Source organism: Cupressus sempervirens, chromosome 6 (assembly GCF_028749045.1).
Source record: "Cupressus sempervirens isolate cs-2001-9-10 chromosome 6, ASM2874904v1, whole genome shotgun sequence".
Lineage (NCBI taxonomy): Eukaryota > Viridiplantae > Streptophyta > Pinopsida > Cupressales > Cupressaceae > Cupressus > Cupressus sempervirens.
In genome coordinates, this window is record NC_143123.1 from 635,264,044 (window position 1) to 635,291,708 (window position 27,665).

General features: G+C 34.0%; 1 protein-coding gene across 1 annotated transcript in view; it reads right to left on the reverse strand.

Annotated features, from left to right (window-relative positions):
* The window catches only part of LOC149553829 (histone-lysine N-methyltransferase ATXR3-like protein), a 104,150-nt gene that overhangs the window by 46,368 nt on the left and 30,117 nt on the right, over nt 1-27,665 (reverse strand). The window contains exons 2-3 of the mRNA XM_089789179.1: nt 19,593-19,790; nt 18,887-19,169 (exon numbers count right to left, since the gene is read on the reverse strand). Of these exons, the coding sequence (XP_089645305.1) occupies nt 18,887-19,169; nt 19,593-19,790 (481 nt within the window). The remainder of the gene's footprint in view (nt 1-18,886; nt 19,170-19,592; nt 19,791-27,665) is intronic.

Consider the following 27,665-nt stretch of genomic DNA (forward strand, 5'->3'; position numbering starts at 1 on the left):
TCTTCAATTATAGTCCCTATACTTGCAAGTTCATCTCTTAGACTAGCCACCCTTAGGAAGTATGAATTCATAGATTCTCCTTTCCTTATTTTTATATGATTTAGTTGTCTTTTTAGTGCAAGGGTTCTAGTTGCATTGTTAACCTCATATGCATTTAATAATGCACTCATCATATTAAATGTTGTCTGATGTTTCATTAGCATAGGTGCTATTACATTTTTAACTCCATCTAATATGATTTTCATGGCTTTTCTATTTCTTTTAATCAGATAGTTTTATGAGTATCAGCATCACGTTGCTTGGATTCCTTATCAACAAACTGTATTACATCATTATCTTCAAGAGTCATCATTATTCTGAATTTACATTCAACGAAGTGTTCTTTTCCATCAAACCTATCTTCGGGTCTGATTGCATTGGCCATTGAAGGTAGAAGGATGTTTGCTAGATATGTTTTAAATCTGATTATCAATTTGCAGAGCCAAGGTTTGACTGCCAGAGCTCTGATACCATGTAAGTTTTCTGCAAATTCTAATGTAAAATACTGATATATTACCTTCAACCTTGCTGGGAATGGTCCTTAGATATTCTGGATGGAATATTAATTGTTCTTGGAGAATGGTATATAATTCTGGAAATCGATTTTAATCTTGATATAAAATCACTCAAAGTAGTAATGCTAGAAGAGCAGACTTGTTTGTGTTTAATGTGTGTCTTCTATCCACATACTTGCCTCTCCTTTATAGTAAACCCCAGGGGCATGTCCTTAGAAAGGACATGACCCTTTCTAGGTCAGCTCTTTCTAAAACATATTTAATTTATCCAAATCAGCATCCTTGAGAGATGTCTAATAATTAGTTAAACTAACTATATGTAAGCAATTAAGACATTAGGAAAATGTTCCCAAATGGAACGCTGATCTGGAAGATAAAGTAAATGTCTTCTAAAGGCTAATTCATTAAATGCATTACCAGATCTATTCGATCTGAAAAAGCAGATCATTATATTATCAGAGTTGCTCACAGAATTAACAATTTTAAAATTAATAGCTTCAACAGGTTATGACTTGAATTCGGTTCTTTCTTTTCGGCTATCGTAGCCTTGATAATCACCCTCACATTTAAGTTGAGATTTTAGGGCCACTATATCTCAAAGGAAAGAATATGGTAAGATCAGACATAAATCTCTGATTTGAATTGGCTATATCTGTATCCTATATATGATTATTTCTTTAAAATCTTTAGTTCTCTTTCTGCTAATTGTATCAATAAATGAAATAAATTTAAATATAAGGATATGAATCATTTCCAGAAGTCATTAGTTATCATACAGAATTGGTTTTATATACTGTATAGGTTCATAATAAGTTTAGTACACTTATTATATTTAAATAGATGCCTAACAAAGATCTTAGTAATAGGTTGAGATTTGCCGGAGGACAAAAAGAAACACTGACAAGAGGAAAGTTTATAAGACTATTAAAGAGAGAAAGATGTATTGAAATTAGATATGTAAGAGAAGGTATGCCCTCTCAAAGGCTCAATTTAAACCAGTCATGCATGTATTTAATATAATTATTTAATATAATTAGATGGTCATTGAAAGCAATGACAGAAGTTGTAATTAAAAACTATATATGTAAGGGAAGGTATACCTTCTCGAAGACCCCATTTAAATATGGGACAATTGTTTTTAATGTAGTTAAAAATGCTTATGTCCCAAGCTGCACTGGGGGTTTTCTTACCCCGTTCTTTTTCCCCTGGTGCCTGCTTTTTGAACAGGGCAAAAAGTTAATTATATAAAGAAATTCCAAGCAATCTAACGACACAGACAATTATAGGCTATTCCGGGCAGGCGATGCTTTTAATTCTATTGGAAAGTATCATTGATGTCAAGATCCAAGTATTGTTTTAAGTTAGAGAATGGACAAGTTAAAGCTATTGTTTCAAAATATATAAATAGTATATATATGTCAAGATCTAAGTATTGTTTTAAGTTGAAGCATGGAGAAGTTAAAGCTATTGTTTCAAAATATACAAATAGTTTTATATATATATATGACCTACCAAATTTTGGGTAGTTTGAACACAGACATCAAAGAAGGCATCTGCTAGTGATTATCATTGAATCTGTTATTTAAATGCAAAGTGTGTGTAAGTTGCAGGAAATGATTAAGCATCCTGTCTGGTCCAAATTGCATTTGTAAAATATGTATACGCTAATGCCAGAAACATATTTGTATTTATCGTCCTTCAAGAGGTATCGAAAGTATATGATTGGTTGAGCAGCGTTTATGTTTTCTTTATTGGTCCCATTATCATGGCATGTCAGTAATGAAACAGCAAGTGATTTCCTATATAATTTTCAGAACAGTGACAGGGAACTCTACAAACCTATAGATAGATATAGAGATCAATAAACACTTATTTGAGTTCGTGATTGGTATAGAATTCTCTTTAACCCGATGTGGGAACAAATAGCACATTTCTGTTCATTCTGAATGACAATTGGTGAGTTTTTGAATATAGTTATTGGGCTCAGTTAATTAAGACAGGTGTCACCAGATTCAACCATCAGTGCAAACCAGCAATTGTTTGAAGGAATTATGCGTATTTATTTGAATTTGATATGCCTGACAGCTTTCTTATTAATAATGTGCCTATGTGATAAATCTCATAGCTTATAATTGGAAAACATTGAATGCCCTCTCAGGACAAATTGATGAGAAATAAGTTAAGATGAGTTTAAGTAGCCTCCAAATGGTTTAACCTGTTTCAAAACTTCCTTCTTTTTAGCATTCATAGCATGATGTTGTCGTTAGCCTATTTCCCCACGGTCCCGTAGGCTAACCAGGACATTAAAGGGGCTTAGAGGCCATTTGGCCTAGATAGTTTCAGTTGTAGGTCTTTTGAGGGGTTTTGAGGCAACTTTGGGCATACTTACTATTTATAATAAGTCATCTTGGATATGGTCGGACATCCAGTGGCAGCGGTATGTCAATGGTAATTGTTTAAAATCGACAAGAAGACTTGTTTATCCTTGATAAGATTTGTTATGCATTGATAAAGCTATTTTATAAAGTTAAATTTAAATATTTAACTTTATTAATGCATAGACTATAGTTTGTGGGAAATATTTAAATTAAAAGAGTGCCCTTTATTTTATAACACATTGGAGACATAAGTTACATAAAAGGAGTTATCTTTTATCCCACATTGAGAAAACGAAAGATGGAGCTCTTGTGAGAACACTATAAAAGAAATGGAAGAGCTTCTATTTTAGCATGCTTGGAAATATCAAAAAAATTGAAAAAATTTCTGGAGATTATGTCTCAATAGTTTGAAGGACAAAATCCCTTCAAGTTAGAAATCTTGACGCAATTGAAAGATATGGTCTTGAGCTTCAACATGGTAGCAATTTGAAAAAGCAGATACGAAAAAGCAGTCCGAAAAGGCAGAACCGAAAAAGCAGTTCAAAAAGCAGATCCGAAAAAGCAATTCGAAATAGCAAATCGGAAAAGCAAAGCAGAAGGGGTAGCATTGAAAAAAATTATTTTACAGCCGTCTACAACCAAGTCCCTTTATTAGTATTGGTTTTTTAGGTATTATAATTTTCAGCTGTAAGTGTGCATTATACCAACATTATCATTTTGTAATCCATGTAAATGCCAAAAGTCTTGGCCATATTTCATGAGCATTGTATTAGAAATTTCATTGCCAATTAAGAAGATAATAGTTGCTGGTGTCATTTAAGCAATTTAATATCATTCTTTATCAGCTAGTTAGTTTGCATACCAACTGTTTGTAAAAATGCCAGTTGGCTGTAGGTGTTCATTTCTCATGCTTAGAGCATATACATGCACTGAATATTGTCAAAATTAGTAGCACGCTCATGTTAGGCCATTGTGTAATCCATTTGGAGTCTTCTAGCACAAGATTCTCATTGATGCAAATTGAAAAGAGTCATTTAAAGCCAGCTGAAATACTATATTAGTCATACGTCCCTTGCATGTGAATTGTTTGATGAAATTCCTTGAGCTTTCATCAGCATTTTTTGAGAGCAGATTTGAGGAGGGCCATTACAGACAGGTGTCACCAGATTCAACCATCAGTGTGAACCGCCAATTGTTTAAAGGAATTATGCGTATTCATTTGAATTTGATATGCCTGACAGCTTTCTTATTAATAATGTGCCTATGTGATAAATCTCATAGCTTATTATTGGAAAACATTGAACGCCCTCTCAGGACAAATTGATGAGAAATAAGTTAAGACGAGTTTTAAGTAGCCTCCAAATGGTTTAACCTGTTTCAAAACTTCCTTCTGTGCAGGAGTTATATATTTCCATAACCTCACCATCCGAAGGAGGTGTGTATAAGAGATAAATATATTTTGCAACAAGGAAAAACATCAGTCTGTAATTATATGAATTAAACAAAGGGAAGATGGTGCTGACAGGAAAATAAAAAGAGAATGTGAAAGAAATTGTAGCAGTCCACTGAGATTTTTCATGTCAGATGATGTGCTGGGAAGTTGGTTTGATTATCTTCTGCAAGTTATTATAAGACAAGACCATAGATCTAATATTCTTCAGGTATCTAAACTTTACTTGGTACTTCAGTTTTACATTCTTATCTACAGCTATGTTCCCTGCATTCTGAAACTACAAAGATACTATGAGTTTTATTGTTTGACTAAGGAAACATACAGTGAACAAGAAGACAGTGAAAAGCAAGCTGTGATAGTTCATTATATATTCTCACATGCATATTTCTAATTAGCAACCTTAGAATATCTGTTTTACAAGGACAGCTAATATTTATACATATCTCTGTAAACACTAAAAGTGTTCTTTTGATTCTTATATTAGTACAAGATTCTACAGAATTGTTTTTCATTGTATAAAGATGCTCATATACAGATAATTCAATTCTTGTTAATATCTGATATACAGAAATGTCTGTGCTGAATTTGATAACCATTTCAGTGTAACAGAAAATTAACAAATTGATGAGTTGTAAAGGTTGGAGCCCTGCATATTGTAGAGTGGATGCTCATGTATTGAAAGAGATGTAGCTCTAAACGGGATTTGGAGATTGCTTGGGTTTAAGCCCTAAAACTGTAATTGGACAGAAAAGGTGTGAGACTGGTTTATGTAGTTCCTAGCAGCCTTTGTATTGGAGGTTTTTCCCACATTGGGTTTCCACATTACTTCTTGTGTGTTGTCTCTTGTGTACTTTTACATTTGATGCTGATCTTAAAATGAAATGCTCGTGACAGTAGCCTAATCATCAAATTTTAATTGGTTGAAAAGGTTATTATATACTCGTAATTCACCCTTCACAACAACCCCCTGCCCCCCCATAGTAGTATAATTGTGTTCTACAAATTCATGGCAGGCATTCATTTCATGTCACTATGCTGCTGGATGGACATGTGTACTGGGCATGTCTTACCCACTCTATGGTGGTATCCTTTTGAATGTTCAATGTGGACCCTTGCATTAATGAAGATTCTATTTTCCTTGCCCTGATCCTAATAGGGCCGAGGTGATATAATTTGGGCCGTCAGTTATTGTTTCAATCTGAGCTGCTCGTTGTAGCCGTGGACCTATATAAAGGCCTCATTTGTCATTTGGAAGCAGTGGAATTTCGAGATTGTTGCTAAGAGCTACCAATGTAATAGAATTTTCATTTTTGGTTTCATGGTGATTGCTTGATATATTTTGGTTTTTGCTTGGTTTCATTATTCCCTCATTTAGATTAGATTGTTACCTAAGGTATTGTGATTTCAGATGAGAATGCAATGGTGTTTTGATGAATTCCCTAATTCATACTTTTGACGTTTTACTGATTGTAAGTTGTCATGCAAAGTTAACCTGAATCCCATCTCTATGTATGCTTAACTTCTATCATTCACATACCCTGTTTGTTCTAATGGTGTTCATGGTGGTATGAAATCAATTGCATAGTCCCTTGAAGATTGCACTGAATCTCGCTTAGTTGTAGTTTAAATCGGCGAAGTGAACTCGGTTATTCAAGAATTTGTCGATCAAAGTCATTACTCTTAGGAGTAGATTAGAATTTCTAAACTCTTTCCCCTTTGCTTTCTGCACATTCAGTAAAAATACTAAAAGGTACCCTATTGCAATATCTTCCAATAGCTCCCATATACTATATTTTGAAATCAATCCAAGTGAAACAAACGTAAGGCCACTCATGATTAACAGAATATCATATCAACCATTGACCTCATTCACAGTCAAGACCTGACATGACAAATGAGGAAGTTTGGGGAAAAAACAGAACCAAGGCCTCAGGATACTGAAAAAGGGAAAAAGGATTGCATTTCTAAAATCTTGTTTCCATTATGAGACATCTTCCGTTCCATAGAAAAAGAATCATTCTAGTACAGGAAAGAAAGAAGATAACAGAAATGAACTTAGAAGAACAACATATTGCTTATCATGCAAAGAACCATGAGGACCAAACAATGGATGCTAGAGCAAAAAGAGAAGTTCACTATGTGGCAGCGATATCAAACAAGAGTCAAAGAAGCCAAAAGATGTGATGTACCCAATATCAAAATAGGTTTTAATAGGAAATAAGAATTAATTATCAATATTAGATTATTGAGATAATATAATTATTATCATCTATTTTAAAATACAAATATTAATTATAATAGATAGATAAATAATATAAAATATCTTTAATATATACTGCCGGATATATTTTTATCTAAACATATTATTATTTACTAATATAATAATTTGACATTATCTACTTACATTGTTAATATAATAGGTATATTATCTAATAGACTCAAGAATATAATAAAAATTTAGAAATATAAGATAAGTAATAATGTATTTAAAAGTTATATAATATTATTGATATTAGATATGATATATTATAAAATATATTTAAATCTTAACTATAATAACTAGATTAATTATTAGCTAAAGGTGTGCAACTATTCACTAGCAATGACATCTATAAATAGGAGAATGAAAGATGGATATCAGATATGGAATTATGGTTCTTATATGAATCATAAAGAAAATGAAGTATGGTCCTAGAAAGGGACATTACAAGTGGTATCAGAGCATGTTCCTGCCAGCCTAAAGGATTAAAGAAGGAAAAAAACAAGATAGACAACAAACTCCTACAGATTTTAAGGACTAAAGGGCGTAATTAACAGTAGAAAATACATCAGGAATCAATATACAATATGACCTCCATTAACAAAACATTATTGTAAAACAAAAGACTCCAATCAAAATCCTTGTTGCTTACTCATCACTTTAAAATTTTATACCAGCGGTGATATATGTAGGAATATAATAAGCAGAGGGAATCACCCACCGTATAACACCAAAGACAAATTGCATACCAGAAGTACAGCTGGACAATACTAAGATAGAAATTAATCATTCTGCAAATTGCTTTTCGTGTTACTGGTGGATCCAAAGATAACTTATATAATCAAATTGGTTAAGGCCCCTGTGATATTAAATTGGAGACTCTTAGATTGTATTAACAAGATACATATAAACTAAAGACTTTGTTTTGATTTATTTATAATAAACGAAAATTCAATCATTGTGATTGATAAAGGGAGCAGACGCAGTATCTAAAGTATGATTCTTATATGAGTTTATAATAGTGTGCTTATGCCAAACAGTACCATCAAGTAAACATCGAGCACAAAAATATACCCTACAAGAGGGTTTCTATCAATTACAATCATACTCAAACTATTTGTATGAGACATGACTTTTTTTAAAAGTGAAATGCATGTCTATTTACGATACTTGTTGTTTGGGAAGGAAGTAGAGTCTATGACGACTAGTGTCTGGTTAAAAGATCAAAATCTTCATATATATATATATAGTATTATGGATGCACCTGTCACTGCGTCATGGATCAACTATAAATATCTCCATCGTGGTCGGTTGGTACTGATAGAAGATTTATGAGATGCTTGCTGTGGTATGAAGCTCGACACTAGTTTCTAGGAGCTCCTTGTCGTGGTGTGACCCTATCAAAAGGAATTGTTGAATCCAAAGTAATGCTAGTTGGATGGGAATAAAGGAATTGATACTCGCGCATTGAACAAATGAACTGGATAGAGAAAATCAAAAGTTTGGTCCAAATCATGAGAGTCAATGGAGAAGGATCATTAGGAATCTTTTGATCAAGGAAGAACACTTCAATATTATGAACTATGCACTACAAAAATTTTATTATACAAGCACTTAGACTTTGAATCAAGGTATCAATTAAAGATGGATTTTGAGAGGGATGTAAATGAAATTATTTGGAGATTATCCATAAAACATAGAGAATATTAATGTTCGAGAAGTATTGGAATAAACTTATTTGATAATTTGTGACACATTTGAGATGAAAGCAATGGCTAGCAAAGTGATTAGTGATAACAATAAATATTTGGTAAAGATTAGAAACAAGAGAAATGGAAACTGGAGGAGTATACAATCGAAGAATCAGTCATGATATTCAAAGATTTTTATATGAAATAGACAGGGGAAAATCATAGTACAAATCGGGAACATTATGGTGTTCATGTGAAAAGATTCATTGGAGATTATTTGCAAATATTCACTCCGTAGTTAAGCGCGCTCAAGCTGGAGTAGTATTGGGATGGGTGACCTCCCGGGAAGTCCTAGTGCTTCACCCCTATGAGCATCACCTAGATCCAATGAGTGCTAAGTGTTCCATTTATTCTCATGAGAGATGGATTCATGTTGAATCACTACTCATGAAACATGGGTCAATGAGTTTGACTCAAAAATCACACAGTCAAATCCTGATAGCAATATCACAATTTGACTTGCTGTGGAAATTATCTCCTACTTATCAATTGATGAGCTTAAGGGGCTTTCTAATGAATGGTTCATAAGGCACAACACTTGGTGAAGGTTTTGCAAATGGGGTTGCAAGCTTTGGGTTTAACCATGGAGGAAATTCTATAGTTAAGCATGCTCAGGTTGGAGTAGTACTAGGCTGGGTGACCTCCCAAGAAGTCTCGGTGCTTCACCCCTATGAGCATCACCTAGATCCAATGAGTGCTAAGTGTTCCATTTATTCTCATGAGAGATGGATTCATGTTGAATCACTACTCATGAAACATGGGTCAATGAGTTTGACTCAAAAATCACACAATTAAATCCTGATAGCAATATCACAATTTGATTTGCTATGGAAATTATCTCCTACTTATCAATTATTAGTAATCACTACAAATAACTCTAATGTTATGGTTTGGGAAAGATGATGCTAGTCATTCCAATAAAGCGTTCTAGACTTGGAGGAAAAATAAAAGGAAACAATTACATAATATCAAAAAATATTGTGGACATTAAGATAAGTCTATCTTCTCACTTATTTCAGAATTTTAAGATGAATTTTATGAATTTATCTATTTTTAAAAATAAAATATATATTATTTAAGTGCATTAAGATTTTCATCTTAAGATTGATTTGTTTTTTCGAGATTAGACGTCTAGAGGAAGATCCCAAGTGGATTAAATACAAAGAAAGGGGAAGGTTTGATATGTAGATAGAACATTATATATTTTATTAAAAACAAGATAAGGTAAGGCTTGCGGTGGAATGGGCATGACCTACATCATACAAGGGAGCTAGGTGAGGTCTACGGTGGAATGGGCATAAGCTACATCATACAAGGGCATGAGGTAAGGCCTAAGGTGGAATAGGCATGAGCTACATTATACGAGGGCAAAGGTAAGGCCTATAATGGAATGGGCATGAGCTACATCATACAAGGGCACTAGGTAACACCTGCAGTGGAATGAGCTTAAGTTAAATAATAAAAAGGCACTGTCTCGGGAGTAATGACCAAAGTGAGGTAATTACAATAAAGGGGAATGGTGAGGCCCACTAGGTACACCACTCTATATGATATGGGCCTGAGGGGGTTATAGGATCTGCCCTTGGGCCTAGGGTTGGGTAACAAGGTGTTAGCTAGGGTTTTGGAACCCTAAATATTTCGCCTCTTAACTCAACATGAGAAATTAGAAACCTTTAAAATTTACAAATTATTTTGCATTTATATTATTTAATTCTTTAATGAATTAAATATATTCAAGTTAAATGCAAAGTTATTAATTATTAAACCATTACTCTAATTTCTCATATGATTAATTCTATAACGAATTAATTATAATATGAGGGTGAAAGTAGAAGAGTTATATTTGGAAAAGAATGATTTAAAATAATTAATTCTTTTTTAAAGGAATTAATTATTATTATTGTAATTAGTATTGGTAGGGTAAATTGGAAAGAGATTTTAAAAATGATTAATTCTTGAAAGAATTAATTATCAATGTAATAGGGGGTTTTATGGAAAAGTTGTACGGGATTGGAAAATGGATTTTAAAAGAAAGGGAGTTAGGGTAGTTGAGAAACCACTTGGGTAGGATTTCTTTAAAAATAGGAAATTCTATTGTAAAGGGGTTCCTCCCATTTTGAAGGAGTCTGCACTTCTGAAGGAAGAGGAAGACAATTTAGTTTTTTTCAATCTTGTATCAAAAAAGTTCATCTCTCCATAGAATACTAAGTCAGAACTATTTTTGCCCAAGTATTCTATGCTTTAAAACTTTGAATATATTTTCTAAAGTTGTGGCAAAGCATATAAAATTCTACAGTTTTATATGTTATGTTAAACCTTCTGGAGTAGATACTATTGTTTACTCTACTGTGATTCATGTTCTTGTGGATATTAATTGCATGTGAAAATTTAGCTTTCCTTTGTTGCATATTGGAAATGTATTTTGGAGTTTAAAGGTTCTGAGGGAGGAAGTTAAAATTGTCCATCTTTTTCTTATTTTAATATTCAGTCATGTTGATGAATGGATGTTAGTATTCCTTCATCGCCTTCTAGGTTAAAGGCATAACCAGAAAATCATTTATTGTAAATCAAAAGGAGGGAGTTGTACCTTCATTTCAAAATTCAGAGAGCACTTGACAAGATAATTGCAAGTGACTATTGTTAGTTTTTGAATTTGTTTGTCTTTTGGGTATTCAAGAGTCAATTGTAAAGGTGTTTTTTGGAGAGGACAAATTTGTTTACTAACAGTTTTTGGCGACTCTACTAGGGAAGAAAGCAAGTTCCAGTGCTTTTCTTTTCTTGGAAATCTGAAGGTTACCTCCCCTAGGATGGAGGTTGGCGACTCTATTGAAGATGAATACCAGAAGGTATTTCAAAGATATCCGGAAATCTTGAAGGTTTGGATTCCTGCAAGAAATGAAGATGATGTCAATGTGTTTATTTTTATTCCTCCATTCAGAGAAAATCCAATCCAAGAAATTACAAAGGGCGTGGCAAAGCGAGTAGCATTTTTAAAATCTTTTTATGGTGCTATCCTCATCCAAAGAAGATTTCTTGTGAAAGAGCCAGAAAAAGTACAGGAGACGTGTGAAGAAAAAGAAATTGGTGAAATGATGCATGAACAAGAAAAAGCTCTTGAAGAGAACTCAGGGGAGAATCAAGAGGAAGAAAAAGATTCACATATTTTTCAGCCTCCTGCAAATCTTTTACACTATCTTTCTTTGGAGGAATCAATGCAGCAATTTTCAATGGAAACATCTCATGAGCAATCAAAAGTTCAAGAAATTCAAGATATGGAAACCTTTATTGGCATTTCATCTACCTTCGCGAAAGATACTTATTTGAAAAATGAAGGAGATTGTAATTCTTTATTTATTTTTCCTCCCATGTGTATATCTTTCGTAGATGAGATGAGCCTTAATTTGGTCATGTTGCTTTCCCTTCAACCAAATATGCATTCATCTTTCCAAGAATTGATTCGGAAAGGCTCATATTTTCTCCAACCTATAAATGGTCACATTTAGTTTTTAGGGTTTTCCCCCCTCCATTGTAAATAACCGCCCTCTTTTTGCAATTTTGGCTTGAGTTTGTTTCCTGTTTTGTTGTTGTTTCCCTTCAAAAGTTGCATCCTATTTGAATCCTCCCTTTCCCCTTGAGTCAATCCATATTCTGAAAAACCCCAAGAAATAAAGGCCCTACCATTAATTGACAACATCTTGGATTTACCCAACCTCGCTGTCCAAAGTTATTGGAGCCATGCATTGAAATATAACAATGCCCTAAAGTCACCCAATGGCTTTTTGCATTAATGGAGTGAATATATATATTTTTAAAACTACATGGGCTCTAGACATTTCACTTCAAAAATTAGGGTTCATTGAAAACTAAATGATGATGAGTTGGCATAATGGAATAATATTTATCTTTGTCATCAATGGAATATGTGGACAGTAATATTAACATTCAAGGGCTTCATTTAGCGATACTTCGAAGGCTAAATGTGTGGGTAAATATTTAGTGCCAGACTATAGTTTAAAAAAAGAATATCTTTGGAAAAAGGAATATATCTATTGTTTGGAGACTTCGAAGCATTCAAATAATCTTCATTCCACAGATTATGAATGGGTTTAATAGATATTGAGGCATCTGTATGCAGAGTTATTATGATCAATGCAGTAACACATGAATGAGTTTTGTTGGACCCGAAAAATTCTAGGGTTAGCAACCTATTTAAAATGATAGGGACGGAAAAAATGAATCTCCTGCACTATCATCACAACTGGTTGCAAAAAATATGCAGCTATACAAGCCCAAAATCATGATGCCCGCGGATGGTGTTTTGGGGAAGTAACAGATGATGGATTTTCAAATTTTAATTACTCAACAGTAATATGTTGGCAGTGGTATATATGTTGGCAGTGGTATGCAGTGGTATATATGTGTGTAGTATGTTTGTAGTATATGATCAAGATGTTTTACAGGTATTGGTGTTGCTATGGCCCTAATGATCACAGGAAAGGAGGAACATCAAGGCCTACTAGAAAGTGTATTAAACCATCAAAGAAGAAAAGTAGCGCTGGGCGACCACTTACAAAGAGAGGTTGTATGTGCCATTTTATTGTGAAACATTTGTATGCTCAACCATCTTTTGCTCTAATTATATACAACCAACAGAAGCATGTTGATAAGTCTGGTTCTCCTTGCCATGGACCACTTGATACTAAGCCCATTGGAACACTCGCAATATATGCTGCTTACATCTCAGAAGAACTTTGGCAACAGATAACGCCAATGCTATATGCTGGAATATCTGTGGAGAGTATAGTTCAAAATCACAAAAATGTTGTAGAGAAGCAAGGTGGCCCTAGCAATCGTGATGCTTTCCTCTCTCGTCATTTTGTACGCACAATGGATATGAACATTAGATGATCTACACATGAGTTGGACTCAGATGATGCATTGAGCATTAAATTGTGGTTTGAAAATCATCAAAATCAGGTTTTTACTACCAGGAATCCTTTCATATTGATGCTTTCATCCTTGGAGTTCAAACAGAGTGGCAATTGCAGCAAATGCTACATTTAAAAAAAAAACAGTCTTATAGCTGTGGATTCCAGTTATGGAACCCAGAAATTTAAGTAACCAATTCATACACTTCTTGCCTTTGATTCAAACCAAATTGCAATTCCTATTGCATGGATCATTGTTGGAAGATTACAAAGTCACGATGTTTACAAATGGATGGGGACACTTCACAATAGAGTTCGTGCAAAGGATTCTACATGGGGATTGAATGGCTTCATTATTGATGACGCATCAACACAAATTTCTGTAATCAGGGATGTGTTTCAGTGCACAATTCTCTTGTGCCTTTGACGTGTACTTATGCATGGCATAGAAATATTATAAAGAAGTGTTCCAAACCTGAGATACAACGAGAGATGTTGAAGCACCTTAGGCACATCATGTATAATACATGGAGTGGGTCAAATGTTATCAATGCTATGGAAGATTTTGTAGACCATAGTGCCTTTGTGGAGTACTTCAAAGCAATGTGGATGCAAAGAATAGAGATGTGGGTTACTGCAATGAGGACTCCACCTGTTGCAAGTCAGGAGACTTGTGCAGCGATTGAAGCATATCATTCTCTACTAAAATCTAGGATGTTAATTTTGCCAGACGTGAGCACATATCAACGAGCATGGTTGGTCGGTACACAAACTGACTAATGAGGTGCATGCTTACTGTTGGGTTGATCAATTTTCAGTAGAAAATGATCTATGTGGATATACCAGAGATGAAAATTTTGCTTCCACATCATGGCGCAAGGCACTCTTAATTGCAGACAGTGATGTTATTTTTAATTAGAAGGATCACTCTGCAAAGGTTCTTAGCCAAAGTGATCGGTCAAGGACATACGTTGTTTGGAATCCTGGTTCAAAATTTGCTCTTTGTGAGTGTTCTTGGTCTATGTCAGGCAACATTTGTAAACATGTTTATTAAGGCTGGAATGGTTTCTTGTGATCGTCAGATGGCTAGACCATCAATGGCACTGCAGACATATCATCAAGCTTTGCTCAGTCTGTTGCAATATCCACCAAATGGATCAGTTGCTCTTAATAATGCCATCTCACTAGGCATTAGCATGCACCAGGATCTTAAGATACAGATCGAACCAGCAAATAATAATTGTACTAATTCTCTTCTTACTCCAGTCCCTATTAAGTGGATTTGTAAAAAGAGAAGACTTCTAAACCGAAGGCAACTATTGTAAATGGACATAATAATTCAACACGTGGGCATAGAGTTGCAACTGATGCTGAAGATGGTTTTATTAATAAAACTGCCCTTGATGAGAATGTTTCAACTTACATTGAAGATGGAGATGACATGGGACTGAAGCTATATGACTCAGGCTATTTTATTACTGCTCCTGTTTGTTCATCTATTTCATACATAGATGGAGATGAAGGTATATTACAATATAGAGGTTATCCAATTGAAAAGTTAGCTGAGAAGAACACATTTCCTGAGGTGGCTTACCTTTTAATGTATGGAAACCTACCATCTGCAACTCAACTAACAGATTGGGAATTTTTTATTTCTCAACACTCAACGCTACCTGATGGACTTATGGATATCATACAAACGATGCCTCATGATGCTCATCTAATGGGGTCAAAAATCTTTACAACTCAAAGTCTGTTAGGAACAAGCAGATTACCCATGTGTTGGGGAAGGTGCCAACTATAGTAGCAGCTACAAACTTGAGAAGAAATGGAAGACAACCAGTTTTTCCTTCTAATAGTCTTTCATATACAGAAAATTTCCTTTATATGTTGGATTCATATGGTCATTCAAATGGAACAGTTGATAATATTCCAGAGTTCATTGAAGGATAATATTGAGATTGGGCTTGAATGGGAAAAATGGCTTAAAATCTTTTCCACTTGTCATGGTTGGTGATGTACTTGAGCCTGAGGGGAGAAACTAGATGAAAAAGAAAATGTGAATGAGTCAGAACCCTACTTCACTGGAGAAAGCACAAGAGGAGGTTATAGAGTACTGCAAGGAAAGAGCCTACAATTTGTAGATATGAGAATACAATTATAAATGACTCTACAGCCCAAGGAATTAAGCACTGGACAATAGCAAACAGAGATTCTGGAGTTCTCTGCATCCCGGCACAGAATGTAGCCCCCAGAAAGAGCCAATGTTAGCTAGGGTTTTGGAATCCTAAATATTTCCCCTCTTAACTCAACAACATGAGAAATTAGAAACTTTTAAAATTTACAAATTATTTTGCATTTATATTATTTAATTCTTTAATGAATTAAATATGTTCAAGTTAAATGCAAAGTCATTAATTATTAAACCATTACTCTAATTTCTCATATGATTAATTCTATAACGAATTAATTATAATATGAGGGTGAAAGTAGAAGAATTATATTTGGAAAAGAATGATTTAAAATAATTAATTCTTTTTTAAAAGAATTAATTATTATTATTGTAATTAGTATTGGTAGGGTAAATTGGAAAGAGATTTTAAAAATGATTAATTCTTGAAAGAATTAATTATTAATGTAATAGGGGGTTTTATGGAAAAGTTGTACGGGATTGGAAAATGGATTTTAAAAGAAAGGGAGTTAGGGTAGTTGAGAAACCACTTGGGTAGGATTTCTTTAAAAATAGGAAATTCTATTGTAAAGGGGTTCCTCCCATTTTGAAGGAGTCTGCACTTCTGAAGGAAGAGGAAGACAATTTAGTTTTTTTCAATCTTGTATCAAAAAAGTTCATCTCTCCATAGAATACTAAGTCAGAACTACTTTTGCCTAAGTATTCTATGCTTTAAAACTTTGCATATATTTTCTGAAGTTGTGGCAAAGTATATAAAATTCTACAGTTTTATATGTTATGTTAAACTTTCTGGAGTAGATACTATTGTTTACTCTACTGTGATTCATGTTCTTGTGGATATTAATTGCATGTGAAAGTTTAGCTTTCCTTTGTTGCATATTGGAAACGTATTTTGGAGTTTAAAGGTTCTGAGGGAGGAAGTTAAAATTGTCCATCTTTTTCTTATTTTAATATTCAGTCATGTTGATGAATGGATGTTAGTATTCCTTCATTGCCTTCTAGGTTAAAGACATAACCAGAAAATCATTTATTGTAAATCAAAAGGAGGGAGCTGTACCTTCATTTCAAAATTCAGAGAGCACTTGACAAGATAATTGCAAGTGACTCTATTGTTAGTTTCAAAGTGAGTTTGTCTTTTGGGTATTCAAGAGTCAATTGTAAAGGTGTTTTTTGGAGAGGACAAATCTGTTTACTAACACAAGGCACCCTATTATAGTTCTTCCTACAAAACCTAGAAGGATATATTGATTATCTAAGTAGACTACCTTGATGAATGCTTAACATCTGTCATCAAGGCCAAAGGGGATAAAGTCCCACCCTTGAGCTTAGATCAAGATAAAGCATAAATATGGAAGAAAACAAGCATCCTGCTTAATATACGACCTCGTGTGGATGCCTAACACTTGCCACCGAGGCCAAGAGGGTCAAAGTCCTGCTCTTGGGCTTAGCACGGATTTAGCTTGAACCAAATTCATCATGACACACCTTTCTTTGAAATTTATATATGAATGTGTACTAATGATTTTGTGGTTGTTGATTCACGATCAAGAACAATAAGAAAGTAAATTTTGTAATTCCTTGCTCTAACCCTAAAAATTGCAAAATAACAGGATCGTGTATGCTTCATGTCTTCAAGCATTCATGTGGCTACTTCGTGTCTACTTTGTGTATTTATGCAGCAATATGTATACTCAATATATGCTTATGTTTTCTTACATCATATTTTTGTGGATACTAACTTAAAGTGGAAATTTTTTTCTAAATTGTCTTTGCTTGAGGATAGACAAATTTTGAGAGGGGAGGATTGTGATGCCCCCAATATCGAAATAGGTTTTAACAGGAAATGAGAATTAATTATCAATATAAGATTAATGAAATAATATAATTATTACAATCTATTTTAAAATACAAATATTATTTATAATACATAGATAAATAATATAAAATGTCATTAATATATACTATTGGATATATTTAAATCTAAACATGTTATTATTCACTAATATAATAATTTGGTAGTATCTATTAAAATTATTGATATAATAGGTATTTTATCTAATTGACTTAAGAATATAATAAATATATAGAAATATAAGCAATAATGTATTTAAAAGTTATATAATATTATTGATATTAGATATGATATATTATAGAATATAATTAAATCTTAACTATAAACAACTAGATTAATTATTAGCTAAAGGAATGCAATTGTTCACTAGCAATGACATCTATAAGTAGGAGAACAAACGATGGATAAGAGATATCAGATATGCAATTATAGATCTTATATGAATTATAAAGCAAATGAAGTATGGTACTAGAAAGGGGCATCACAGAAGAGCCAAAAAGGAAAATGATGGAACCCAAAATTGTGATGTATACATCTTAAGCAAAATTATGAGGAGATTGTGATGATGTGGCATGCAAAACAAAACAAAATCAAAGCCACAAGAAATGCAGAAGCATCAAACCTTGGAAGAATCCACCTACAAGTGGAAGGCATGGAAATTTGATGTAAAATATGACCTAGTGATTTTCGTGATTGCTAATCAGCAAAATATCTATATCAATGAAGAGGAGAATATCAATTAGTTAATGCATAAGAGAAAAAGATGTGTTTCAAAACGAACCTATCCATCTTCAAATTATTGAGTTAAATAAGAGTGATTTTCAAAACACACTGAAAATTAAAACTAAAACTGAAGAGTTCCCAGCAGAATATGCATATCTTTACTTCCAAATTTATAATTTTTTGCCATATTACGTAATTGAGCTTGCCACGAAGAAGATTTCGTTATAACTTTCTGACCTCTTTACCATTTGCTCTAACCTTACCCACATTGGGATCTGAATGATTAGAGAATGTTAAAATTTCTTGTTGGAAATTACGAAATCCAAAAATTTTCTAATTTGTGATATTACAGAATCCTACAGCTAAATATAATCTAATATAAACTAATCTAAGTAGAAAAAAAATCTTCCTGTTGATAATTCTAACACAAGTACTACTATATATAATATCATAACAATTCTGCATTATATATTAAACCCTGCAACTCAATATAATTAATCAGATGTATGTTTTCTTTCTTCATTTTTCCTGCATAATCACTTTTGTTCTCAAACATCAGCTTTGAATATCTACAAATGACAAATCAAACATTAATACAGAGAAATTTTGTTTCTAAGCAAATCCACAAATATGAAAGTTTATCATGCCCATATTGTCAAATAATACTAGACTGATGTACACACAAATTACAAAATCAGAAATAATGGAACCACCAGATACATGAATAAATAAACTCCGAAGTAAGATTGAAGGGACAAGTAAATAGAAAGAAATTAAAAGTCATAAAGGGACAAACCTTTGTTGGTAGGAAATATATTTGTTAGGCATAGTATCCCTATCTATGAGAGGGGTGAGCTCTGTGCCACTGGCCCAAAGAAACAATGTATGGCTTGGAATCATTTCCCCTGGCAAGACTCCACAATTCCCCCTTATTGCAGCTTTTTCTCGCTCCTTGCTTTCAATTCCTTCCTTCTGAAGCTGTTTAAATGTCTTCATTTCGCGGCCTTTAGCTGGGATCCCCAAAGGCAATCTCAATCCCAATTTGTGGACGAATGCTGTTCCTGCCGCTGCTAATTTGACTGAAAGAAAAAGAAAGCCAATAAATAAAGAGTATTCATGAACAAAAATATTGGAAAAGGCACAAAACTTTTGAGAGTTAACATAAAATCCATTCAAGCATGAACAAAGAAAATGGAAGGCAATGGTACTAACATGTTTCTAACATCACTTCTAGGGATGAAAATGTGGCATAAATGTACTCATTTTTAATTACAAATAACAGATAATCAAAATGCAAAAATTGTTTTTATAACAACATAAAACAGAAAAGAAGAACAAAAGGGTAATTCGGTGAATTGGCTAAGATTAAAGATTAAGATACATAATACAATAACTTATTTGCAAGAATAACAGACTTCTATTCTATATGGAAACATAAATGTACTCTTTATTTAAACGGCTAAAATTAAAAATTACAAGAAGACAGGATAGTGAGAGCCCACCATCAAATTTGTTAACTGCTTCGTCCAAGCCATTTACCATACAAATTGGTGTCCATTCATCCATGTCATCTCCCCAGACAAAAGTGTCCTTATCGACAATGCCACTAGCCAATGCAGTTCTTAGGGTAATCAATTCCATAGGTCCCCTGGTACGCCCTAGACGGTCCTTGTAATACCAGCTACCATACCTCTGTACAACTGTTAAAAACCAAGAAGAAAGTTTAACTTTGCAACAAACTCTCCGAATAAACTACAAATAAAGAGGCTTAATATTTAGCATAATACAGTATAGAGACTAAGCACCACTCTGATATAGAATAAGAAAGATCATGATTTTTTCCAATGCATAGTTAACAAATTCCTAACAGTTTTGACACTTAAGAAGTTTTAACTGAATTATGCCTTGAAACAACATCCATGCAACCTGCCCAACAGGGCATCAACATGTTGCTTTGATTTGAATTTTTTTAACAAGGTCCAAAGCCAACACAGCTAATAAGGTAGTGGATTTAAGCTTGGGTATTGTCCTCAATTAAGTAATCATCAACTTATTGTTTAACCAACAAAGTATGCTGGTATGAAAACCCATTATTTAGTAGTAAATACAAATTCATTTTCCACAAGCACAGAGTGCTGAAGAGAAGAAAAAAGTATGAAGCTTGAAAAATGTGGAAGTCTGTGTTTTTGGGTATAAAACTCCATGCTTCCCCAATCTAAAAACAAATCCTAACTTTGATCTTTGATGAAAGAATGACAGAAACTGAATCGCAAAGGAAAAATAATGCTTGAACTTATTTGCTAGTTTAGCAATAAGTAGCCAGGAATAAATAGGCCAAAAACAGCATAAGAGATTTATCAATCAGAAATAAAGCTGTTGAGTATTTGCAAACTGAAAGTGCAAGAAAAATAAGCACATGAAGAATCAGATTAAACTACTATGACACGGAAAGAAAACATGTGTGATAGATCTTCCCAAAATTAAATGTAAGAAGACTCATGGCAATATAGAGTAAGAAAAATGAAGAGTATAAATTAAGCAAAATTTGACAAAATGGAAAGCTCAAAAAGTATAATGATCCCCAATTGCATCATTATCTGATTCTAAACTACAAGTCAGCCTCTGTATAAAACAAAAAATCCGAAGAAGAATCTGTTTTCCTCTATGTTCCACCGTCTTCCCAGGATAAGAACAGCAAAGTAACATTCAAAGTTGATAAAATTGAAAGTTTGAAAAGTGTTGCGATACTCAATGGCATCACTATTAACCTTCAAAAGAATAATTTGACCCGTGTGTTGAAAGAAAATATAAAATATTAGTAAGCTGTTGAACACAACGAAATTCTGAAAAGATCAGCAATCTTTTCCCTGTTTTACAATGTTGTGAGGACAGGAATAAAAAGGGAAAGCAAAAGTTTCGAGATGAAATCATATATATGATAACTTCAGCAATCCATGTGAATCTAGTGCAGGATGAGTAACAGAAGAGTGGAAAAGAAAAACAGTTTGGGCTACAACAGAAGTGCTTACTCGTGGGACCAACAACAAGGCTGAAGTGCAAGCTATATCACTTGGCCAGTAAGCTTGCACAAAGCAAGGGAAAAACGACATATAAATACATATGTAGAAGAAGATTCTAAGGTGATAGTATGCAATCAAAAACAAACACACTACAAGCTGGAAGATCAATTGTGAGGACAGGAATAGAAAGGGAAAGCGAAAGTTTCGATATGAAATCATATATATGATAACTTCAGCAATCTAGTGCAGGATGAGTAACAAAAGAGTGGAAAAGGAAAACAGTTTGGGCTACACCAGAAGGCTTACTTGCGGGACCAACAACAAGGCTGAAGTCCAAGCTATATCAATTGGCCTGCAAGCTTGCACAAAGCAAGTGAAAAAATGACATATAAATACACGTGTAGAAGAAGACTCTATGCTGATAGCATGTAATCAAAAACAAACACACTACAAGCTGGAAGATCAACAACATCATGGAACAGAAGTGGAAGAAGCTGAGCTCAATGAAATCATATTCAATATAGCACATTTTCCGGGAATGCAATAAACTTGCAGATACTTTGGCAAACTATGCACTCTATAAGCAAAAGTTTCACGATGAAATCATATATATGATAACTTCAGCAATCCATGAGAATCCAGTGCAGGATGAGTAACAAAAGAGTGGAAAAGGAAAACAGTTTGGGTTACACCAAAAGTGCTTACATGTGGGACCAACAACAAGGCTGAAGTGCAGACTATATCACTTAACCGGCAAGCTTGCACAAAGCAAGGAAAAAAGACATATAAATACATATGTAGAAGAAGATTGCAGTCAAAAACAAACATACTACAAGCTGTAAGATCAAAAACATCATGGAACAGAAGTGGAAGCAGCTGAGCTCAATGAAATTATATTCAATACAGCACCTTTTCTGGGAATGCAATAAACTTGCAGATACTTTGGCAAACTATGCACTCTATAAAACAGAACGAAATCATTCAAGGGACTTAGTAAATGACCATGCAAATAAATAAGTATTAAACAATGCAAATGCAGATTAGGCATTTGATAGGCACTTAGCCACCATTGCGAGATTCTTATCAAAACCTTAATGACAAAATCAAATTTTGATATGAAGGCATAATGTGGGAGAATGCAATGGCTAACCATAAAATTATTCTGTGGGTAAATGTGTCACCATGTACACAGTTAGAATTTGCATCACAACAGCCCAAGGGCTTTAAGACTGAGATGATTGGGGTTGCACAAGGATCTGAGGTAAAACAAAGCACTTCTGAGGTCGAATTATGGGTTCATCTAGAGAAAAGAATGAACGGGTTTAATGTCAAGACCCACAAATGCCAAATAATGAGCAAGGAAGCAGGCAAAAAAAGCAACATAGATTGTTTCCAAATGTAAAAGATAATAGTAGTGGGTAAAGGGTTTCCATATTGGAATAATGTGGGTTGGAAGAATCAGGCGAATACAATAAATAGGGAGCCAGATAGAAGATCTTCTGGTAGCAAAGCCAAGGTTGCTAATAACCAACTTAGGAGACTGGGTAGGAAATGATTGAGAAGCTGGAATATTAGTGACATGGGGCTCATTGGCAGATCTAGAGACTGTCCCACCATTATCCCCCTGTCGTCCCCAAATATAGGCCCTTGGTCCCTCCATCCCTGAGATTTATTCCCCCATTACCCAATGCAAGACTTCATGTAATATAGTATTTTATTCAAACACATGCTTGAAGTTCATCAGTCTAATACAGCTTACAATCTAAACTTAATATCTGATACCCATACAAATCTAGAACAGTTATAAAAATTATATGTCAATTTTGATCTGCTCTTCAAGGGTTTCTGTCTACTAGATGATTGATCTGCAATGCTTAAAGGGATTCGTCTCCAAATGCCATCAACTATTGTGAAAATATCACAAGCCTTATAATGTACTGAAGTGACTCTATATTCCTTTCGATGTTTCCTTTACTCTATGCTTCCTCAATCATTGTCAATCTGGTCCTCAGTTGATGGCAGTCTGACTAAAAAGTCCATCCTTCAATCTATGACAATAAACTGATAACCTCATACTTATTTAACCAACCCTAACTCCCTCCTCTGCCCTCATTTAACTGAACCTAACCACTCATCCACCTTATTTCATTATTTCCTAGCTATTGCTACACTATCAATCCACTTACTCGATGTTACTTCTGTGTTGCCAATACATTATAAATCTCAAAAGAAGAATTCTCAAAGCAAGAAAAAAGTGCTTGTGTGCCTATTTTTTATGCATCAATAACCCATCATTACAGACGTTAGAAAATTTACAAGCATAAGAAATCATAATCCAAATAGTGCACATTTGAATGTATGGGCTCGCTTGCTTGTCTAACACGGTCAACGTGATAAGAATGCTACTATTATGAGACTCAATTTGAAAGATATTGCTTCATAAAATCCTAAAATGTGTTTATGGCCTTAAAATTATCCTAAATTGCATATGTGTAATATCCTACTAGATATTTTCCCCAATTCTTCGCAAATAATTTCCATAAAAATATAATAAAGAAATAAAGCCAACAAATGAGCCATCAGATGCTCATTAAAATACTCAATTGTAAACAACTTCAGATTTGCTATTGTATTATAATAACCAGCGATACAATAACATGACCGCATATCCAATCTTAATACAGTGACAATAGTCAGATTGGAAACTAAGATAGAATTTGTAAGCTTGGTGTCAACTCCATCTTGAATCCACTGAAATGATGAATAGGGTCTGCATTCAATCCACCAAAAATGGCCTGAAGGTTTCTATCCTCGAGTCTTGAAAAGGCATAAGCTCTGCCAATTTTTCTCCAAGAGAAACTCAAAATCCAAATCCAAAATAATAAATCAAGCATGCTGAAAATGAATTGCCTTCCTTCTTTTAATGTTCAAAGATGTGACCCTTCAACTTCCTTCTCTTGTCTTTTGTCTTAATCCTCCCTTGTAACCTTTTTGTTCACTTTGTAATATTAAATTGATCTTTTTATAAATTAGAATTATCCTCTCGTAAGCCAATTTTGATGTTTCATAAATGTCTTTAAAATTAAGAATCCCCAAGAAAAATGGACATTATAATCCTCCCTCCTTGAGATTGCTCGCCCTTGAGAAATCATAAGTCCACAAACCAATACCAAGATCTAATATCCATCTACGAGCACCTCTATGGCCCACATTGGTAACTCTAAAGCCACTACATGTCATGTTGTGGTACCAAAAATAAGAATACAACCCATCTACCACAATGATCCCTGGATCCCATGTTATTATTGCACCTTCTTGCTACATTACTTTGAACACTATTGTGTCAAGTCTCAGATATTGAAGCAACTTAACATAGTCCACATAATGCAAAGAGTCCATCTTGTTAACTCCTAGATCCCAAATCAACATGTCGACACAATCCTATGAGTAGAAACAAATGCCTAATGAACCACCAACCTCCTGAATCAGCCAACTGAACAAGTAGATACCAAATACATCCCCCAACTCATCAAATCTCAAAATGTTGCCTCAAGAATGTCGACAATGTCATCACTGTGCCACTAAACTAGAAAAGCAAACATCTCATATGGAATATCCCTCAAGTAAAAGTGACTCCACCGATCTGTATACAACTCAATACTCATTGTGGACCATGCTGATTCTGAAAATATAATGATAGATCAAGCGAGACAACCATTGATAATCGAAGAAGGCATATAGATAAAATCACCAGCTAGTAAATAAATAGTTGTCATCTCATAAAGACTCGGTGATAAATATCCAGATAATTTATAGAAACCATCTATTCACTGTAAGTATCATCACTCAAATCAATATCTCCATCAATGAAATCATCACCATCAAACATAGTTTAAGAACTAGAACCACTCGGTTCGTCTTTATCCACATGATAATGATATGATATGATATGATAGATTTTAATGACATCCACAAGGCTAAAGTAGCCTATAGGACCCATACGATCACCCCCCCCAAAGGCAAGAGTGGAACTAATCTAGCTGCAAAGTTTTGGTTAACCTACTGATATAAAAATTAGAATACTCGTAGTTGACTTCTTGGGGGTCCTTAAGGTCTTCTTTGCCATAATGTGTCTCATTTGGATAAGGTGAAATGGAAATATTATTTTCACCCTCACTTTCACCAAGGGTATAAATCCATTCTACCATTCGTACGATTTCCTTGAATTTAAACTTACGACCATCTTCGATGGGAGTGGCTGTCATAGAAATTTGATTTTCAGCTTGATATAAGGAGTAGCAAGTCATACTCAAATGAAGACAAAGATCATCTACCTCCTTCCTTCTCTTTATCTTTTGCATGTTTCATAGCCATATCCTTATATTTGAGCAACTTCAAGTAGACTTCTTTCATTCTTTCCAATGCCCTCTTAAGAGTGTGAAGGTATGCACTATTGATTTAATCTGTTATTCCCTTCTCCTTTTACACACAATTAACTTCCCACAAGGTTTCTTCAATGATTTTAAGGATGATATCAAAATGTACTAAGGCTGCAATGACCATATCATCTGATACTTTCAGCTTATCCTCCAAATTATACGCTCCAAAATCATCAACTAGAAATGAAATTTCTGATTAATCCTTCACATCGGTCCCTATAGTAGCATCGTCTTGCTCTACTTCTTGAATGCTAGAATTATATTCATTTTCAGTTACATCATTTTCTTGATTTTCCTCCATCTCCAAATGCATTGTCTCTTCAACTATTACATCATTGTTTTCGCATAGTTTATCCTCATGGAGAGATTCATTTTCAACATTGTGATCGCCATTATATTTGTCAATAATAACCTCCAATTTTCCAAATAAGAGAATTTCATAACCCTTACTATTGATTATAGCCAATTCCATCACCTCGCAAGCTTGAGCATCATTATGTTGAAGCTGAACCAAAGAGTCCTCAACTCCCTAAACACTAACTTGCTCTTCTTGAACTGACTCTTCTTCCTTGTATTCTGACAAATGTGCTCAATAGACAAGGTATGTTGGCATGTGAAATAGAACTACTCTTTTCTCAGTGTTAGAGATCTTAAAACCATTATGCCCATTTCTTGTAATTCTTCTTTAGTCTATTGTTGTTTGCACTTCTCAATTTTTGGCTCACATTATTTGAGCACCTTGTTAATAGGCTTATGAGCAATTTTTGAAGTATCGTGTTCTTGCCTTGATATTGATAACAGCATATGCATAAGAGGCTGAAAATGAGTATCACTCTCATTTATGTCATAATCATAATGGTTTCTATAACTGTAAAAATATCTGCATGGTGCTCTTCCTCAATTGTAACCAAGAAATGCTAAAACATAGAATGAATTAAATCATACAATCCCAAGTCAAGTAGTAGATTATACAATCTGATTTCTACAAATGATTTTCGTATGGCAAACCTTCTAGAGAAATGACAACTACTAATTTTCCCAAGATTTTGAAAACTATCAACCATAAACTTAAGTACCTCCTTCATCATGTCTTCTTCAAAAGGTTCTTGAGGTGCTAAAATTCTTGTAAACTCTATCAAACAAGAAGCAGCCAACAACCTTATCTCGCTATCTGAGTGCTTCATCCACTTGTGGGGATTCAATGCAGTCACTATAGGAACAATAGTGATTTGCAATAGATCAAAGGGTGATTGTTCGACCATGCTTAAACATCCTTCCAATTTGATCAAAGTGATGTGAGTATGTTCTCTCATTTGTATTTCCTACCCCAACTTGCTGCATGTTTCATAAAGTATCTTAGCACAACTATTTTTTGATGCCATATTTAGATCTTAAAATATTTTGAATCCACCTTGTTTCACTTTTCTCTTCGCAAAGACCTTGTTAATGAAATTGTATTGATGTATTGAAAAACAGAGAATGCCTTCAAATTTTCATTCTAATGTGAGATGTTATGTCTGTCTTGAGAGAATCAAGGTGCAGATTAGAGAAAGAATTCAGCAATGTCTTCAATTTTCATGCCTGGAACACTTGGCTAAAAGCTCTTAAAACTCCATCAGCACTCATGGTATGACTAGACATACCCTGTTGTAACCAATTTTTAAATGTCTTGCCTCATATAGCTATCATATGCCAAACTTGGTTGCTAAGGATTTTCTCATTTAAATGCTCAAGAAGTAATATTGGAAACTTCCCAAAATTAATTAAGTCGAACACTTACCATACCATTCTGATTTACTAAGATTCTGCCAACAACTTCAACCTGCATACTTAGAATGCACATTATAATTTGGAAATGGGCTGCAATTTTCAAAACATGCACAGAGATCCTAGAAGTCCAATGTTGATACAAAGATCTTAATTCAGAGTAAGTCAATATACATAGCTACCCAGATTTGAATTATTTCACGCCACAATCTTTCTGCAACTTTCATAGCTTTGTATCATTAAATTCAGACATTACCCCCTACTTTCACAACACAATCTGCAGCTGTAGTGAATGGCTCAGCAACATTTATTCAAGAAATACGACCCCTCTCTTTCTTTTTAACTCATA